This window comes from Oncorhynchus masou, unplaced genomic scaffold (genome assembly GCF_036934945.1).
Source record: "Oncorhynchus masou masou isolate Uvic2021 unplaced genomic scaffold, UVic_Omas_1.1 unplaced_scaffold_1206, whole genome shotgun sequence".
Lineage (NCBI taxonomy): Eukaryota > Metazoa > Chordata > Actinopteri > Salmoniformes > Salmonidae > Oncorhynchus > Oncorhynchus masou.
In genome coordinates, this window is record NW_027001845.1 from 47621 (window position 1) to 67620 (window position 20000).

General features: G+C 45.7%; 2 protein-coding genes across 2 annotated transcripts in view; one reads left to right on the forward strand and one right to left on the reverse strand.

Moving 5' to 3' along the window:
• Nucleotides 1-472, reverse strand: part of LOC135529895 (transcription factor COE3-like) — a gene marked incomplete at its 3' end in the record, with an annotated part of 43317 nt that extends 42845 nt beyond the window's left edge. The window contains exon 1 of the mRNA XM_064958303.1: nucleotides 451-472. Within this exon, the coding sequence (XP_064814375.1) occupies nucleotides 451-472 (22 nt within the window). The remainder of the gene's footprint in view (nucleotides 1-450) is intronic.
• Nucleotides 473-589: 117 nt separating this feature from the next.
• The window catches only part of LOC135529896 (transcription factor COE3-like), an 82226-nt gene continuing 62815 nt past the window's right edge, over nucleotides 590-20000 (forward strand). The window contains exons 1-4 of the mRNA XM_064958304.1: nucleotides 590-730; nucleotides 2532-2595; nucleotides 7165-7289; nucleotides 10835-10961. Coding sequence (XP_064814376.1) covers nucleotides 590-730; nucleotides 2532-2595; nucleotides 7165-7289; nucleotides 10835-10961 — 457 coding nt within the window. The remainder of the gene's footprint in view (nucleotides 731-2531; nucleotides 2596-7164; nucleotides 7290-10834; nucleotides 10962-20000) is intronic.

A 20000-nucleotide genomic window follows, 5' to 3' on the forward strand; every position in this document is an offset into this window, starting at 1 on the left:
CTGTATGTTGGGTGAACTTGGCTCCAGAACAGTCTACCTAGCCTGGTATCCCTGTATGTTGGGTGGACTTGGCATCAGAACAGCCTACCTAGCCTGGTATTCCTGTATGTTGGGTGAACTTGGCTCCAGAACAGTCTACCTAGCCTGGTATCCCTGTATGTTGGGTGAACTTGGCTTCAGAACAGCCTACCTAGCCTGGTACTCCTGTATGTTGGGTGAACTTGGCTCCAGAACAGTCTACCTAGCCTGGTATCCCTGTATGTTGGGTGAACTTGGCTCCAGAACAGTCTACCTAGCCTGGTATCCCTGTATGTTGGGTGAACTTGGCATCAGAACAGTCTACCTAGCCTGGTACTCCTGTATGTTGGGTGAACTTGGATTCAGAACATCCTTTACCAGCCTGGTCCTGTTCCAGCCCGTCCGTGTCTCTCTCGCTGGCTGAATGCGTACGTCTGCTCTCTCCAATTTTCATCCTCTGCTTGAGGGCATTGTGCACGTATATTATTAGATGGCTAACGCCGTCTGTGTAATTTGGTTCGCCATGCTCCCCATTGAACACATGTCCCCCCCTTCTATATGTGCATTGAAAATGTATGCTAATCACGGGCAGAATGGAGGTGGCTCATGCACGGCTCGGTTTAGAGCAACCTCGGGCCCCCCAGCCTCGGCCCCCGTCTCTCCCGTCTCCACGCTAGGCACCAACGGGGGAAGCATTGCGAAATTCGAGCCGGTGTGTGTGTGTGTGGCTGTCTGAAGCCCCAGCTGCCAGCCAGCCCCTCCTGTGCCTCTGCTCTGCCCAGTCCACCCCCCACCCCCATCCCCACCCAGCCTCTTCTCCCTAACCCCCCCACCTGCCTCCCTTCAGCCCCCCAACAACCCCCCCACCACAACCCACCCTTCCTTCCTTCTGTCCGTGTCCGTCCCTCCGTCCGTCCCTCCTTCCCTCCCTCCCCCTCTCACCTACAGACAGTCAATTTGTTTACTGTAAGTTTTGGTGAATTATTTGCTATAATTGGCTTCGCTGATGAATGTCAGTCCCTTTGAGGAGTCTTGTCTGTCTTTAGAGAGTTGATGCTTTTTCAAACGCTCCTGCCTGCAATTAAGAAAAGCAAATGTCAATCGCAAGCCTCAGAAATGAAAATTTGTATGAACTTATTAGCATGGAGTCAACAGTGCCAGTTCAGGGCAGCCCTCCCTCCCTCCCTCCCTCCCTCCCTCCCTCCCTCCCTCCCTCCCTCCCTCCCTCCCTCCCTCCCTCCCTCCCTCCCTCCCTCCCTCCCTCCCTCCCTCCCTCCCTCCCTCCCTCCCCCTCCCTCCCTCCCTCCCTCCCTCCCTCCCTCCCTCCCTCTCTCCCTCTCCCCCTCCCTCTCTGCCTCCCTCCCCCTCTCCTCCCTCCTCTCTCTCTCTCTCCCTCTCTCTCCCTCTCTCTCTCCTCTCTCTCTCTCCCCCTCCCTCCCTCCCCCTCCCTCCCTCCTTCCCACCATCCCTCCCTCCCTCCCGTGGTGGTGTGTATGTGTGTGCTGTGGGCTCATGGCCCCTCTGCTACACAGGGAGATGCTCGTGGAATGAGCAAATACAACCTCGGCTGGTCCAACATTAAAGCAAACAAAGACTGGAGCCTTGTCTGGAGTGTAGAACACAACAATACCTAATGGTGATTAACCTGGCTGGCTGACAGAGAGCTAGCTGAGGGAAAGAGAGGGGGAAATCAATGCATGATGCCAATGATTACATCGTCTCATTATTGATCATATGGACGCCTTATAATTATAACCCATTATTATTTTATCATTTATATTTTTATTAACAGATATATTTAAAAAAAATCCACATATTTGTTTTTACCATGCATTAGTTTTTGTGTTGCTTTTATATAAACTGAATTGCAATGATATAAACATTGGTGTTACTGTGGTAGCTATTATAAACTCATACATCTTAGCTATAACAAGGATGTTACAGTGGTACAGAATGATAGCTATTATAAACTCATACATCTTAGCTATAACAAGGATGTTATAGTGGTACAGGATGAAAGCGGATATAAACTCAGACATCTTAGCTATAACAACGATGTTATAGTGGTACAGGATGAAAGCGGGTATAAACTCAGACATCTTAGCTATAACAACGATGTTACAGTGGTACAGGATGAAAGCGGGTTTAAGCTCAGAGACCTTAGGTACAACTACCCCAATTACACTAAAAGGTACAACAGATTACAAAACATCATTTTGTGAATTATTTACAAGGCTTTGTGGCTTTACAGTTCAAAGCACCTTTCCATTGTCTCTCCTTCTATCCCCGGTCAACAACAATAAGAGAGACGGACAGATTAAATAAATAAAAAACATTTAAAATGAGGGAGCAGTTAATGTAGAGGGTGGAGGAGTGAGAGTGGGGGAGGAAATCCATTACTGTTAGTCACCTCCCTCCCACTGACCATTTAGCAACAGGAAATAGAGCAGGAGAACTGAGGAGTGTTAATAACAGACAAAGTGTACATCTTTAGGTATCTTGTCTCTTTGTAGCAGAATCTGCATTCCAGAATGTTCATCAAAGCAGGGGCCAGAGGAAGTCTGGGTGTAGAAGAAGGTGTGATAAAAGAGAGAGAGAACTCTGTCCCTGACTGTTTGCCTCAGTGATGGCTACTGGTGGTCCGGAGCTTGCTAGCACTTCTGATATTTTTTAAATATTAACTACCAGTCAAAAGTTTTAGAACACATACTCATTCAAGTTTTTTTAAATGTATTATTATTTTTGCTATTTTCTACATTGTAGAATAATAGTGAAGACATCAAAACTGTGAAATAACGCATATGGAATCATGTAGTAACCAAAAAAGTGTTAAACAAATCAACATAGTTTTTATAATTGAAATTATTCAAATAGCCACCCTTTGCAAACTCTTGGCATTATTTCTACCAGCTTTATTAGGTAGTCACCTGGAATGCATTTCAATTAAAAGGTGTGCCTTCTTAAAAGTTAGTTTGTGGAATTTCTTTCCTTCTTAATGTGTTTGAGCCAATCAGTTGTGTTGTAACAAGGGGGGAGGGGGTAGCCCTATCTGGTAAAAGACTATGGCCATACTATAGCAAGAACAGCTAAGCAAAGAGAAATGACAGTCCATCGTTACTTTAGGACATTACTTTAATTTAAGACATGATTTAAGCCACTTAGAAAGTGTGTGCCCTCAGGCTTGGAGGAAAGTAAAAGTCATTCAGCAAAGAATAGTAAAGCCTCCTTTACTGGCTCAAATAGCCGACCAATCAGCCTGTTACCAACCCTTAGTAAACTTCTGGAAAAAATTGTGTTTGACCAGATACAATTCTATTTCACGGTAAACAATTTGACAACAGAATTTCCGCACACTTAAAGGGAAGTACAGCACTTATAGAAATGACTGATGATTGGCTGAGAGAAATTTATTTATTATCGATCATAGTCTGCTGCAAGCAAAACATATGTGTTATGGCTTTACACCCCCTGCTATAATGTGGATAAAGAGTTACTTGTCCAACAGAACACAGAGGGTGTTCTTTAATGGAAGCCTCTCAAATATCATCCAGTTAGAATCAGGAATTCCCCAGGGTAGCTGTTTAGGCCCCTTGCTTTTTTCAATTTTTCTAACGACATGCCACTGGACTTTGAGTAAAGCCAGTGTCTATGTATGCGGATGACTCAACACTGTACACGTCAGCTACTACAGCGACTGTAATGACAGCAAGACTTAACAAAGAGCTGCAGTTAGGTCCAGAATGTGTGGCAAGGAATAAGTTAGCCCTAAATATTTCTAAAACTAAAAGCATTGTATTTGGAACAAACCACTCACTCAACCCCATACCTCAACAAAATCTTGTAATAAATAGTGTGGAAATTGAGCAAGTTGAGATGACTAAACTGCTTGGAGAAACACTAGATTGTAAACTGTCATGGTCAAAACATATTGATGCAGTAGTAGCTAAGATGGGGAGAAGTCAAGGTTCCGTTTTAGGACCACTATTGTTTTCACTATACATTTTCCTTCTTAGGGGTGTCATTCGAAAACATAATATTAACTTTCACTGCTATGTGGATGACACACAGCTGTACATTTCAATGAAACATGGTTAATGATGGGGAGAAGTCTGTCTATAATAAAGTGATGCTCTGCCTTCTTAACAACACTATCACCAAGGCAGGTCCTACAGGCCCTAGTTTCTACCTTCTTAACAGCACTATCAACAAGACAGGTACTACAGGCCCTAGTTTCTACCTTCTTAACAACACTATCAACAAGGCAGGTCCTACAGGCCCTAGTTTCTACCTTCTTAACAACACTATCAACAAGGCAGGTCCTACAGGCCCTAGTTTCTACCTTCTTAACAACACTATCACCAAGGCAGGTCCTACAGGCCCTAGTTTCTACCTTCATAACAACACTATCAACAAGACAGGTCCTACAGGCCCTAGTTTCTACCTTCTTAACAACACTATCACCAAGGCAGGTCCTACAGGCCCTAGTTTCTACCTTCTTAACAACACTATCAACAAGGCAGGTCCTACAGGCCCTAGTTTCTACCTTCTTAACAACACTATCACCAAGGCAGATCCTACAGGCCCTAGTTTCTACCTTCTTAAAAACACTATCACCAAGACAGGTCCTACAGGCCCTAGTTTCTACCTTCTTAACAACGCTATCAACAAGGCAGGTCCAACAGGCTCTAGTTTCTACCTTCGTAACAACACTATCAACAAGGCAGGTCCAACAGGCCCTGGTTTTGTGGCACCTTGACTACTGTTCAGTCGTGTGGTCAGGTGCCACAAAAAAAGGACTTAGGAAAATTGCAATTGTCTCAGAACAGGGCAGCATGGCTGGCCCCTCAGAACAGGGCAACACAGCTGGCCCCTCAGAACAGGGCAGCAAGGCTGGCCCTTGGATGTACACAGAAAGATAATGTTAATAATATGCATGTCAATCTCTCCTGGCTCAAAGTGGAGGAGAGATTCACAAATACAAGTAGTGATGAAGTCAGAGGTATTGACAGGTTGAATGCACCAAGGTGTCTGTTTGAACTACTGGCACACAGCTCGGACATGCATACCCCACAAAACATGCTACAATAAAAAACAACTTATGGAACAGCGGGGACTGTGAAGCAACACAGACACACACACACACACACACACACACACACACACACACACACACACACACACACACACACACACACACACACACACACACACACAGACACACACACACACACACACACAGACACACACACACACACACACACACACACACACACACACAGACACACACACACACACACACACGCACACACGCACACACGCACACACGCACACACACACACACACACACACACACACACACACACAGACACACACACACACACACACACACACACACACACACACGATAGCATACGCACTACACACATATGTACACATGGATTTTGTACTCTATATATCTGGTAGTGGTGGAGTAGGGGCCAGAGGGCACACGGTCCGTGAATGTATTGTACTGTTTTTTAAATGGTATAAACTGCCTTAATTTCGCTGGACCCCAGGAAGAGGAGCTGCTGTCTTGGCAGCAGCTAATGGGGATCCATAATGAATTCAAATACAAAGGTCAGTCAATACAGAACATTTCAAGAACTTTAAAAGATTCTTCATGTGTAGTCACAAAAACCATCGAACGCTATGATGAAAGTGGCTCTCACGAGGACCGCCCCAGAAATGAAGACCCAGAGTGACCTCTGCTGCAGAGGATAAGTTCATTAGAGTTACCAGCCTCAGAAATTGCAGCCCAACTAAAACACTTCACAGAGTTCATGTAACAGACACATCTCAACATCAGTTGTTCAGAGGAGACTGTGTAAATTGCTACAAAGAAACCACACCTAAAGGACACCAATAATAAGAAGAGACTTGCTTGGGCCAAGAAACACGAGCAATGGGCATTAGACTGGTCAAAAGTTGTCCTTTGGTCTGGAGTCCAAATCTGAGATTTTTGGTTCCAACCGCTGTGTCTTCGTGAGACACAGTGTCGGTGAACGGATGATCTCCGCATGTGTATTTCCCACCGTGAAGCATGGAGGAGGAGGTGTTACGGTGTTGGGGTGCTTTACTGGTGACACTGTCTGTGATTTATATAGAATTCAAGGCACACTTAACCAGCATGGCTACCACAACATGCTGCAGCGATACTCCATCCCATCTGGTTTGAGCTTAGTGGGACCTTTTGGTTGAGGATGGGGGGATCTTTTGTTTTTCAACAGGACAATGACCCAACACACCTCCAGTCTATGTAAGGGCTATTTGACCAAGAAGGAGAGTGATGGAGGGCTGCATCAGGTGTCCAGGCCTCCACAATCCCCCCATCCTCAACCAAATTGAGATGGTTTGGAATTAGTCGGACTGCAGAGTGAAGGAAAAGCAGCCAACAAGTGCTCAGCATATGTGGGAACTCATTTAAGACTGTTGGAAAAGCATTCCAGGTGAAACTGGTTAAGAGAATTCCAAGCGTGTGCAAAGCTGTTATCAAGGCAAAAGGGTGGCTATTTGAAAAATCTCAAATATACGATATATTTTGATTCGTTTAACACTTTTTTGTGTGTGTTACCACATGATTCTGTATGTGTTATTTCATAGTTTTGATGTCTTCACAAATATTTCTACAAAGTAGAAAGTCGTAAAAAAATAACGAAAAACCCTTGAATGAGTAGGTGTTGTAAAACATGTGACCTGATAGTGCTACATGCTCCAGAGGGGTATTCGGCTTGAACGCTGGAGATGCTAAACGTGGTTATGATAGTTAACGTGACAATAACCAGCTGACAGGAATGCCATGACCGCCACAGCCCTAGTAACAGCCCCTAGTAACAGACATATTATACCTGATTATACCTGCTTGTTCAGGGGCAGAACGACAGATTTGTACCTTTGTACCAGCTCTGGGATTTGAACTTACAACCTTCCGATTACTAGTCCACCGCTCTAACCACTAGGCTACAACATGAGTACCACTGCTCTGTCTGACGTAGGGAATCTGGCTCTTCAGTGCCCGGTGTTCTGTTTTAATATTCAGGCTTGTTGGTTAGAAGTCAAGCAGATGGGAAGGTCCTAAATTGTCTCTGTTGTTCTGTCTGTTACAAGCAGCTACCCCCTGCATCAAAGCCATCAGCCCTAGTGAAGGATGGACCACGGGAGGAGCCACAGTCATCATCATAGGAGATAACTTCTTCGACGGTCTCCAAGTTGTGTTCAGACGATGCTTGTGTGGAGTGAGGTAAGCCCTTGTAAATGGGTCTTTATTTCCAGACTCAGTAACAGCCCCTAGACCCACTGTTGTGTTTCAGAGCAATTAGCATGGTAAAAGCCCCTAAACAGACATTTGATCATTGTGTGTGTGTGCCCTGTGGGGGATGGGTGGTGGTGGGGGGTAAATGTTATCATGACCACCACAGCAGTTTGTGTTATGGAATCTGACACTTTACACAGCTGTTTCTTATACTGTTTGCACCCTGTACTGATCACAGCCCTGAAGCACGCAGCTAGTAGCAGTCTGAAGCACGCTGAGCTAAACAGCCCTAGCAGTCTGAAGCACGCCCCTAGCTAACAGCAGTCTGAAGCACGCGAGCCCTAATAACAGTCTGTAACAGACATATTAGCAGTCTGAAGCACGCCCTAGCTAATAGACAGTCTGAAGCACAGCCCTAATAGCAGTCTGAAGCCGCGAGCTAATAACAGTCAATTACGCCAGCTAATAGCAGTCCCTAATAGCAGTCTGAAGGATAATAGCAGTCTGACTACACAGCCCTAATAGCAGTGTGAAGCACGCGTACTAGCAGTCTGTGTTAGTCTGAAGCACCCGAGCTAATAGGTCTTAATCTGACTAATAGCAGTTGAAGCACGCCTAGCTAACAGTCTGAAGCACGCGAGCTAATATCCCTGAACCACGCGAGTAATAGCAGTCTGAAGCACGAGCTTGCAGTCTGAAGCACAGCTAATAGCAGTCTGAAACACGCTGAGCTAACAGACATAGCAGTCTGTAACAGCCCCCTAGTCTGAAGCAAGCTAATAGCAGTCTGTAACACGCCAGCTAATAGCAGTCTGAAGCACGTGAGCTAATAGCAGTAAGCACGCGAGCTAATAGCAGTCATGATTATCCCTGACCAATAGCACTGAAGCAGCGCAGTAATAGCAGTCTGAAGCACGACATAATAGCAGTCTGAAGCACAGCGAGCTAATAGCAGTCTGTAATGTGTAATAGCAGTCTGAAGCACGCAGCCCTATAACAGACCCTAGTAACAGACATATTATCCCTGAAGCACGCGCGCTAATAGCAGTCTGAAGCACGCGAGCTAATAGCAGTCTGAAAACAGCACGCGATTTGTCTAATTCTGAAGCACGCGAGCTATTAGCAGTAAACAGGCAGCTAACTTCTGAAGACATCCTAGCAGGTTCAGTCTGAAACACGCAGCTAATAGCAGTCTGAAGCACGAGAACTAATAGCAGTCTGAAGCACCACAGCTAATAGCAGTCAAGCACTGAAGCAGCAGTCTGTTTTAAGCATTCAGGCGTTGAGCTAATGCAGTCTGAAGCACGCGAGCTAATAGCAGTCTGAAGCACGCAGCTATTAGCAGTCTGAAGCACGCCCTAACTAAGGAGCAGTGTGAAGCACGCCCTAATAGCAGTCTTTGAGCTAATTCTGAAGCAGGCGATGCTATGCAGTCTGAAGCACGCGAGCTAATAGCAGTCTGAAGCACGCGAGCTAATAGCAGTCTGAAACACGCGAGCTAATAGCAGTCTGAAGCACGCGAGCTAATAGCAGTCTGAAGCACGTTAATAGCAGTGAAGCAGGCAGTTTTGGTAATGGCATCTGACGCTTTAATAGCAGTCTGAAGCACGCGAGCTAATTCTGAAACACCTAATAAGCAGTCTGAAGCACGCGAGCTAATAGCAGTCTGAAGCACGCCAGCTAATAGCAGTCTGAAGCACGCGAGCTAATAGCAGTCTGAAGCACGCGAGCTAATAGCAGTCTGAAGCACGCGAGCTAATAGCAGTCTGAAGCACAGCAGTCTGAAGCACGCGTCCTAATAGCAGTCTGAGTCAGTCTGAAGCACGCGAGCTAATAGCGTCTGAAGCACGCTAATAGCAGTCTGAAGCACGCGAGCTAATAGCAGTCTGAAGCACGCGAGCTAATAGCAGTCTGAAGCAGCAGTCTGAAGCACGCTCTGAAGCACGCGAGCTAATAGCAGTCTGAAGCACGCCAGCTAATAGCAGTCTGAAGCACGCAGAATAGCTCTGAATAGCAGTCTGAAGCACGCGAGCTAATAGCAGTCTGAAGCACGTAATAGCAGTCTGAAGCACGCGAACTAATAGCAGTCTGAAGCACGCCAGCTAATAGCAGTCTGAAGCACGCGAGCTAATAGCAGTCTGAAGCACGCGAGCTAATAGCAGTCTGAAGCACGCGAGCTAATAGCAGTCTGAAGCACGCAGCAGTCTGAAGCTAATAGCAGTCTGAAGCACGCGAGCTAATAGCAGTCTGAAGCACGCCAGCTAATCAGTCTGAAGCACGCGAGCTAATAGCAGTCTGAAGCACGCGAGCTAATAGCAGTCTGAAGCACGCGAGCTAATAGCAGTCTGAAGCACGCGAGCTAATAGCAGTCTGAAGCAGAACTAATAGCAGTCTGAAGCACGCGAGCTAATAGCAGTCTGAAGAACGCGAACTAATAGCAGTCTGAAGCACGCGAGCAGTCTGAATAGCAGTCTGAAGCACGCTAATGGCAGTCTGAAGCACGCGAGCTAATAGCAGTCTGAAGCACGCGAGCTAATAGCAGTCTGAAGCACGCGAGCTAATAGCAGTCTGAAGCACGCGAGCTAATAGCAGTCTGAAGCACGCCAGCTAATAGCAGTCTGAAGCACGCGAGCTAATAGCAGTCTGAAGCACGCGAGCTAATAGCAGTCTGAAGCACGCGAGCTAATAGCAGTCTGAAGCACGCGAGCTAATAGCAGTCTGAAGCACGCGAGCTAATAGCAGTCTGAAATAGCAGTCTGCGCCAGCTAATAGCAGTCTGAAGCACGCGAACTAATAGCAGTCTGAAGCACGCGAGCTAATAGCAGTCTGAAGCACGCGAACTATCCCCATTACTATCAGCTTTGCTGCTGTGAGGTGATGACAGGAGTCGATCAGAAGCTAGACAAACAGGAACAGGAAACAGAAAACAGGCGGAAAATATGGGAATCCGATTGAAACCAAGAAACCTCTCAGGAACGTGGAAAAAGAAAACCGTGAGGTCTCGCAAAAAACACAATGGAACAATTAAGGGGGTCTGAGATATAACAAGAGTGAATTAACACTGTGAGGGAGGGGGCAGAGGGGAGTTGGGGGGAGGAGGGAGGGGGATATGGACATATGAAGGCATTTTTGATGTGAACCACGGCCCTCTGGCCATTCCTGTGAAAAAAAACCCAAACCCCAAAACCCAGCGCCCAGAACATTTACTTACTAAAGAAAAAAAACAAGAGACAACCCAGAAAACCTAAAGCTGAGCCGTTCCTTCAGGGCAGTGTGTGTGTGTGTGTGTGTGTGTGTGTGTGTGTGTGTGTGTGTGTGTGTGTGTGTGTGCGTCCGTGTGTGTGTGTGTGCAGCCTTGATACCCCAGCTAGATGACAGGCTAATTTAGACTCATTGCTGTAATTGACTGGAGCTGGCAAGCGTCACTCCACCAGCCGGAGTAGAGCCCCGCAGTCAGACAGGCATCACCCAGCACTTCACGCTGTTCACTCACCACTTCTGTTTGGTTCACCCATTGATTCCTTACAGCTGATTACACCCCACGCCATCAGAGTGCAGACCCCACCCAGGCACATCCCAGGAGTCGTGGAAGTCACCCTCTCCTACAAGTCCAAGCAGTTCTGCAAAGGAGCTCCTGGACGATTTGTCTACACTGGTAAGACCACTGTGCCGGCTACTACCGTGTCTTATTGCTCCTTCTCTGAACCCCTCTCTCTGTCCCTCTGAACCCCCTCTGTCTCTCTGTCTCTCTGTCTCTCTGAACCCCCTCTCTCTCTCTGTCTCTCTCTGTCTCTCTGTCTCTCTGTCCCTCTGTCTCTCTGTCCCTCTCTGTCTCTCTGTCTCTCTGTCCTCTCTGTCTCTCTGTCTCTCTGTCTCTCTGTCTCTCTGTCCCTCTGTCTCTCTGTCCTCTGTCTCTCTGTCTCTCTGTCTCTCTGAACCCCCTCTCTCTGTCTCTCTGTCTCTCTGTCCCTCTGTCTCTTTGTCTCTCTGAACCCCTCTCTCTGTCCCTGTCTGTCTCTCTGTCCCTCTGTCTCTCTGTCTCTCTGAACCCCCTCTCTGTCCCTCTGTCTCTCTGTCTCTCTGAACCCCCTCGCTCTGTCTCTCTGTCTCTCTGTCTCTGTCCCTCTGTCTCTCTGAACCCCCTCGCTCTGTCTCTCTGTCTCTCTGTCTCTCTGTCTCTGTCCCTCTGTCTCTCTGAACACCCTCTCTCTGTCTCTCTGTCTCTCTGAACCCCCTCTCTCTGTCTCTCTGTCTCTCTGAACCCCCTCTCTCTGAACCCCCTCTCTCTGTCTCTCTGTCTCTCTGTCTCTCTGAACCCCCTCTCTCTGTCTCTCTGTCTCTCTGTCTCTCTGAACCCCCTCTCTCTGTCCCTCTGTCTCTCTGTCTCTCTGAACCCCCTCTCTCTGTCCCTCTGTCTCTCTGTCTCTCTGTCCCTCTGTCTCTCTGTCTCTCTGTCTCTCTGAACCCCCTCTCTCTGTCTCTCTGTCTCTCTGAACCCCCTCTCTCTGTCCCTCTGTCTCTCTGAACCCCCTCTCTCTGTCTCTCTGTCTCTCTGTCTCTCTGAACCCCCTCTGTCTCTCTGTCTCTCTGTCTCTCTGTCTCCCCTCTGTCTCTCTGTCTCTCTGTCTCTCTGAACCCCTCTCTCTGTCTCTCTGTCTCTCTGAACCCCTCTCTCTGTCTCTCTGTCTCTCTGAACCCCTCTTGTCTCTCTGTCTCTCTGAACCCCCTCTGTCTCTGTCTCTCTGTCTCTCTGAACCCCCTCTCTCTGTCTCTCTGTCTCTCTGAACCTCCTCTCTCTGTCTCTCTGTCTCTCTGAACCCCCTCTCTCTGTCTCTGTCTCTCTGTCCTCTGTCTCTCTGTCTCTCTGTCTCTCTGAACCCCTCTCTCTGTCTCTCTGTCTCTCTGAACCCCCTCTCTCTGTCCCTCTGTCTCTCTGAACCCCCTCTCTCTGTCCCTCTGTCTCTCTGAACCCCCTCTCTCTGTCCCTCTGTCTCTCTGTCTCTCTGTCTCTCTGTCTCTCTGAACCCCCTCTCTCTGTCTCTCTGTCTCTCTGAACCCCCTCTCTCTGTCTCTCTGTCTCTCTGAACCCCCTCTCTCTGTCTCTCTGTCTCTCTGAACCCCCTCTCTCTGTCTCTCTGTCTCTCTGTCTCTCTGAACCCCCTCTCTCTGAACCCCCTCTGAACTGTCTCTCTGTCTCTCTGAACCCCCCTCTCTGAACCCGCTCTGTCTCTCTGTCTCTCTGTCTCTCTGTCTCTCTGTCTCTCTGTCTCTCTGAACCCCTCTCTGAACCCCTCTCTGTCTCTCTGTCTTTGTCTGTCTCTCTGTCTGTCTCTTTGTCTCTGTCTCTCTCTCTCTCTGTCTCTCTGTCTCTGTCTCTCTCTTTGTCTCTCTGTCTCTCTGTCTGTCTCTGTCTGTCTCTCTGTCTCTCTGTCTCTCTGTCTGTCTCGTTCTCTCTCTCTGTTGTTCCTCCATTCCATTGTTATATTCCATTTTCCTCTCCTCCCCCTCTTCTCTTGTCTCTCTCACTCTTTCTGTCCCTTTCTGTCTCTTCATGCTCTGCTAAGAGCTGTGGAGTGGTGGTCCACCCAGCTGTAACAATGACACCCAGCTCTGCTCTGCTCTCCGGGCTGTAAAACGTGTGAGAGTTGCCTGGTTAGAGGTGATCCGAGGGGGCCTCTCTCTCTCTTTCCTCTCTCTCTCTCTCTCTCTCTCTCTCTCTCTCTCTCTCTCTCTCTCTCTCTCTCTCTCTCTCTCTCAAAATTCAATTCAACCCAAGGGGCTTTATTAGCATGGGAAACATATGTTAACATTGCCAAAGCAAGTGAAGTAGATAATATACAAAAGAGAATTAAACAATAAAAATGAACAGTAAACATTACTCACAGAAGACATTTCAAATGTCATATTATGTCTTAATACAGTGTTGTAACAATGTGCAAATGGTTAAAGTACAAAAAGGAAAATAAATAAGCATAAAAATGGGTTGTATTTACAGTGGTGTTTGTTCTTCACTCGTTTTGTGGGCAGTGAGCACATAGCCTGTCTTCTCTTGAGAGCCAGGTCTGCCTACAGCGGTCTTTCTCAATAGCAAGGTTATGCTCACTGAGTCTGTACAAACTCAAAGCTTTCCTTAAGTTTGGGTCAGTCACAGTGGTCAGGTATTCTGTCGCTGTCTACTCTCTGTTTAGGGCCAAATAGCATTCTAGTTTGCTCTGTTTTTTTGTTAATTCTTTCCAATGTGTAGAGTAATTATCTTTTTGTTTTCTCATGATTTGGTTGGGTCTAATTGTGTTGCTGTCCTGGGGCTCTGTGGGGTGTGTTTGTGTTTGTGAACAGGGCCCCAGGACCAGCTTGCTTAGGGGACTCTTCTCCAGGCTCATCTTTCTGTAGGTGATGGCTTTGTTATGGAAGGTTTGGGAATCACTTCCTTTGAGGTGGTTATAGAATTTAACGTCTCTTTTCTGGATTTTGATCATTTGCGGGTATCGGCCTAATCCTGTTCTGCTTGCATTATTTGGTGTTTTACGTTGAAACTTCTGTCTTACTGAGATTTACTGTCAGGGCCCAGGTCTGGCAGAATCTGTGCAGAAGATCTAGGTGCTGCTGTAGGCCCTCCTTGGTTGGTGACAACTCTCACTCTCACTCTCTCTCTCTGCTGTAATCCTATCCCTGTCCCATCTAGGGAGGCAGCTGCCAAGCCCTGTTAATCTCAAACCACCACAACACCTCACACGACTCATCTCATGTCTCACTGTGGCCATGCTTTTTCCAAAGACAGAAAAAAAAACTGTGCAGAGAGACACATGTTGCAATGCAGAGGTAGTGTGTGTGTGTATGTGTGTTGTGCAATGTGAGGTGTGTGTGTGTGTGTTTTGGGTGTGTGTGTGTGTGTGTGTGTGTGTTTTGTGTGTGTGTGTGTGTGTATGTACACATGTTGCAATGCAGAGGTAGTGTGTGTGTGTGTTTTGGGGAGTGTGTGTGTGTGTGTGTATATGTACACATGTTGCAATGCAGAGGTAGTGTGTGTGTGTGTTTTGGGGAGTGTGTGTGTGTATATGTACACATGTTGCAATGCAGAGTAGTGTGTGTGTGTGTGTTTTGTGTGTGTGTGTGTGTGTGTATATAGTCCATGTTGCAATGCAGAGTGTGGTGTTTGTGTTTATGTGTGGTGTGTAGTGTGTGTGTATATATGCACACATGTTGCAATGTCAGAGGTGTGTGTGTGTGTGTGTTTTGGGTGTGTGTGTGTGTGTGTGTGTGTGTGTATGTGTGTGTGTGTGTGTGTGTGTGTGTGTGTGTGTGTGTGGGTTTGTGTTTGTGTGTGTGTGTGTGTAGTGGTGTGTATGTGTGTGTGTGGGCAATGTGTGGTGTGTGTGTGTGTGTGTTGGTGTGTGTGTGTGTGTGTGTGTGTGTGTGTGTGTGTATGTGTGTGTGTGTGTGTGTGTGTGTGTGTGTGTGTGTGTGTGTTGAGAGTGTGTGTGGACAATATGCACACTGTCTGACCTGGAAGCTTCTGTCTGATCCCAAATTGACGAGGACGATGAGATAATCACCAGGAATTACTCTCACTCATGTTGAAACCTGATCCAGGACCAGCTAGGGCTCTGGGCTTTGGGAAAAGTAGTGCACTATATAGGGAGTAGGGTGCAAAATGGGCAGCATCCTGACATTTAACCCCCGCTGCAGGAATGGACCAGAGACCAAGAAGACAGCTGGATCATGAAATAACAGTGTAGTGCTGTGAAGAGAGACATTAAGACATGAATGGTTCTATTTCAGTTATATAGAGGTCTATACATTAAGACATAAATGGTTCTATTTCAGTCATATTATATACATTAAGACATGAATGGTTCTATTTCAGTCATGTTATATACATTAAGACATGAATGGTTCTATTTCAGTTATATACAGTGTGCTGTTGTAGTTGGAGGTTTACACATGTTATATACATTAAGACTTAGTGTTGGAGTCATTAAAACTTCTTTGTCAACCGTATGCTCCACAAATTGTCATTAAAACTCCTCGTTAACAAACTATAGTTTTGGCAAGTCAGTTAGGACATCTACTTTGTGCATGACACAAGTCATTTTTCCAACAATTGTTTACAGACAGTTATTTCACTTATAATTCACTGTATCACAATTCCAGTGGGTCAGTGTTTACATACACTAAGTTGTGCCTTTAAACAGCTTGGAAAATTCCAGAAAATGATGTAGACCTCCACAAGTCTGGTTCATCCTTGGGACCAATTTCTGCCTGAAGGTATCTGTCTGATCTGTACAAACAACAGTACGATAAGATAAACACCATGGGACCACGGAAACGTCACACCGCTCAGGAAGGAGACTCTGCTTCTGTCTCCTACAGATGAATATACTTTGGTGCGAAAAGTGCAAATCAATCCCAGAACAACAACAAAGGACCTTTAAGATGCTGGAGGAATGGGTACAAAAGTATCTATATCCACAGTAAAACGAGTCCTATATCAACATAACCTGAAAGGCCGCTGAAGAGAAGACACTTCCAAAACATGCAATGCTTCATGGGGACAAATTATCGTACATTTGAAAAATGTTCTCTGGTCTGATGAAACAAAAATAGAACATTTGGCCATAATGACCATCAGTTATGTATGGAGGAAAAAGAGGAAGGCTTGCAAGCTGAAGAACACCATCCCAACCGTGAACCACGGGATGGAAGCATCATGATGTGGGGGGGGGGCTTTGCTGCAGGAGGGACTGGTGCACTTCACAAAATAGATGCCATCTTTAGGTAGGAAAATGATGTGGATATATTGGAGCAACATCTCAAGACATCAGCCAGGAAGTTAAAGCTTGGTCGTGAATGATTCTTCCAAATGGACATTTACCCCAAGCATATTCCAAAGTTGTGGCAAAATGGCTTAAGGACAACAAAGTCAAGGTATTGGAGTGGGTCACAAAGCCCTGACCTCAATCCCATGAACATTTGTGGGCAGAACTGAAAAAGTTGTGAGAAAATGATGCCACAAACCTGACTCAGTTACACCAGCTCTGTCCGGAGGAATGGGCCAAAATTCACCCAACTTACTGTGGGAATGGGAGGGCTCCCTGAAATATTGGACCCATTTAAACAATTGAAAGGCAATGCTCAAATACTAATTGAGTGCATGTAAACTTCTGACCCACTGGGAATGTGATGAAAGGAATAAAAGCTGAGATAAATCATTCTCTCTCCAATTATTCTGACATTTCACATTCTTAAAATAAAGTTCCAAACTGACCTGACAGGATTTTTTTACTTTACAAATGTCAGGAATTGGGAAAAACTGAGTTTAAATGTACTTGGCTAAGGTGTTTGTAAACTTCCGACTTCAACTGTAAACACATAAATAGTTCTAATACAGTCATATTATATACATTAAGACAAAATGGTGCTAATTCAAACCCATCTAAAAAGGTCCATATCTAGGACCTTGTGAAGGGATGCTAGTCAGACTAGAGGGGACTACAATGGGAACTATCATCCAGACTAAAGGGGACTACAATGGGAACTATCAAGACTAGAAAGGACACTACAATGGGAACATCACCAGAAAAAGGGACTACAATGGCTCCAACTAACCGCCTACAAAAACATTTATCACCAGACATAGAGGAGACTACAATGGGAACTATCGTCAGACTAAAGGGACTACAATGGGAACTTCACCAGACTAGACATCCAATGGGAACAGCCACAGACTAAAGGAAAAACAATGGGAAAACAGACTAGAGGGGACTACAATGGGAACTATCACCAGACTAGATGGGGACTAAGATCGGAACTATTTGGACTAAAGGGACTACAATGGGAACTATCAAGACTAAATGGGAACTTTCACCAGACTAGAACTGTTATCACCAGGAACTAATCACCAGACTAAAGGGAGGACTAAATGGGAACTTCACCAGACTAGAGAGACTGAATGGGAACTACCATCCCAGACTAAAGGGGACTACAATGGGAACATCACCAGACTAAAGTGGGACTACAATGGTGAACTTTGCTGCAGGAGGAACAATGGGAACTTTCACCAGACTAATAGGGGACTACAATGGGAACTATCACCAGACTAGAGGGGACTATAATGGGAACAACCAGACTCAAGGGGACACAATGGAACTTCAAGACTAGGGAGACTACAATGGGAACTATCCAAACTGAGGGGACTACAATGGGAACTATCACCAAACTAGTGGGGGAAAATGGGAACTATCACCAGACTAAAGGGACTGGAATGGGAACTATCACAGACTAGAGGGGACTACAATGGGAACATCATGACTAGAGGAGGGGAACTGACAATGGGAACTATCACCAGACTAGAGGAGGACTACAATGACTAGACATAGCTCTGTCCAGACTAATGGGGACTACAATGGGAACTATCACCAGACTAAAGGGGACTACAATGGGAACTATCACCAGACTAAGGGGACTACAATGGGAACTATCACCAGACTAAAGGGGACTACAATGGGAACAATGCTACCAGACTAAAATTGACTGCAATGGGAACTATCACCAGACTAAAGGGACTACAATGGGAACTATCACCAGACTAAAGGGGACTACAATGGATAAATCATCACCAGACTAAAGGGGACTCAATGGGACTATCACCAGACTAAAACTACAATGGGAACTATCACCAGACTAAAGGGGACTACAATGGGAACTATCACCAGACTAAAGGGGACTACAATGGGAACTATCACCAGACTAAAGGGGACTACAATGGGAACTATCACCAGACTAAAGGGGACTACAATGGGAACTATCACCAGACTAAACTGGACTAACAATGGGAACTATCACCAGACTAAAGGGGACTACAATGGGAACTATCACCAGACTAAAGGGGACTACAATGGGAACTATCACCAGACTAAAGGGGACTACAATGGGAACTATCACCAGACTAGGGGACTCAATGGGAACTATCACCAGACTAAAGGGGACTACAATGGGAACTATCACCAGACTAGACTAAATGGGAACTATCACAGACTAAAGGGTACTGGGAACTATCACCAGACTAAAGGGGACTACAATGGGAACTATCACCAGACTAAAGGGGACTACAATGGGAACTACAATGGGAACTATCACCAGACTAAAGGGGACTACAATGGGAACTATCACCAGACTAAAGGGGACTACAATGGGAACTATCACCAGACTAAAGGGGACTACAATGGGAACTATCACCAGACTAAAGGGGACTACAATGGGAACTATCACCAGACTAAAGGGGACTACAATGGGAACTATCACCAGACTAAAGGGGACTACAATGGGAACTATCACCAGACTAAAGGGGACTACAATGGGAACTATCACCAGACTAAAGGGGACTACAATGGGAACTATCACCAGACTAAAGGGGACTACAATGGGAACTATCACCAGACTAAAGGGGACTACAATGGGAACTATCACCAGACTAAAGGGGACTACAATGGGAACTATCACCAGACTAAAGGGGACTACAATGGGAACTATCACAGACTAAAGGGGACTACAATGGGAACTATCACCAGACTAAAGGGGACTACAATGGGAACTATCACCAGACTAAAGGGGACTACAATGGGACTACAATGGGAACTATCACCAGACTAAAGGGGACTACAATGGGAACTATCACCAGACTAAGGGGACTACAATGGGAACTATCACCAGACTAAAGGGGACTACAATGGGAACTATCACCAGACTAAAGGGGACTACAATGGGAACTATCACCAGACTAAAGGGGACTACAATGGGAACTATCACCAGACTAAAGGGGACTACAATGGGAACTAACACCAGACTAAAGGGGACTACAATGGGAACTATCACCAGACTAAAGGGGACAACTCTCCTTGTCAATAATTAGACAGCATTACTCTGAGGTGTTTTGAGTAACCCAGTGTTTTTTAAAATCAATTTATATGATTCATTGATCAATTTTATGCAGTATATTTATTAACTGTTGTTGAAATATGATAATGCAATGCTTTAATTTGCTATTTTGTCTTTGACCAATACTAATGAGGTATATTTTTGTTGTAATTTCTACACTTTAATAGTCATCCCATAAAAGCCTTGGAATTATTACATTCTTACCTTTTTCTTTCTAATTTGTGTAAATCACTATTGATTGGAAACAAATATGAGCACATTTTTCCGTAGTCGTTAACTCTGAAACATCCTTTTTTAAACTTGATGTCTAAAGAGGTCTCTGTAGTTTAAGCGGGAGGAGGGAATGGTATATTTGGAGAAATAAATGTATCTAATTGAATGGCTGTCTAGTGATTTAACCAAAACATTGTTTGGAAGAAATAGGTGTTAACAATCCTCCCAGCATGATTCTAGAATCGGAACAGCTCATTTAGAATGTAGAAGGTTCACATGGAACCCCCCCCTCCCCCTTCCTCCTTTTAAGTGACACACCCACTCACCAGGAATGAAAGGAATTATCTCGAATGACGCGGAGTGGACATTGGCTCCCCAGTGTGAGCGTACTGTAGAGGTTCAGTATGGCGTGTTCGTGTGGACCACGTTCCCTGTTTGTGAACAAATGTGAGCAGAGCAGGGAAGATGTTCTCGTCTGCTGTAGTCCCTGTATTGAAGAGAGGGAGACTTAACAAGCCAATACTCAACTGTGACTCAATGAGGCCTC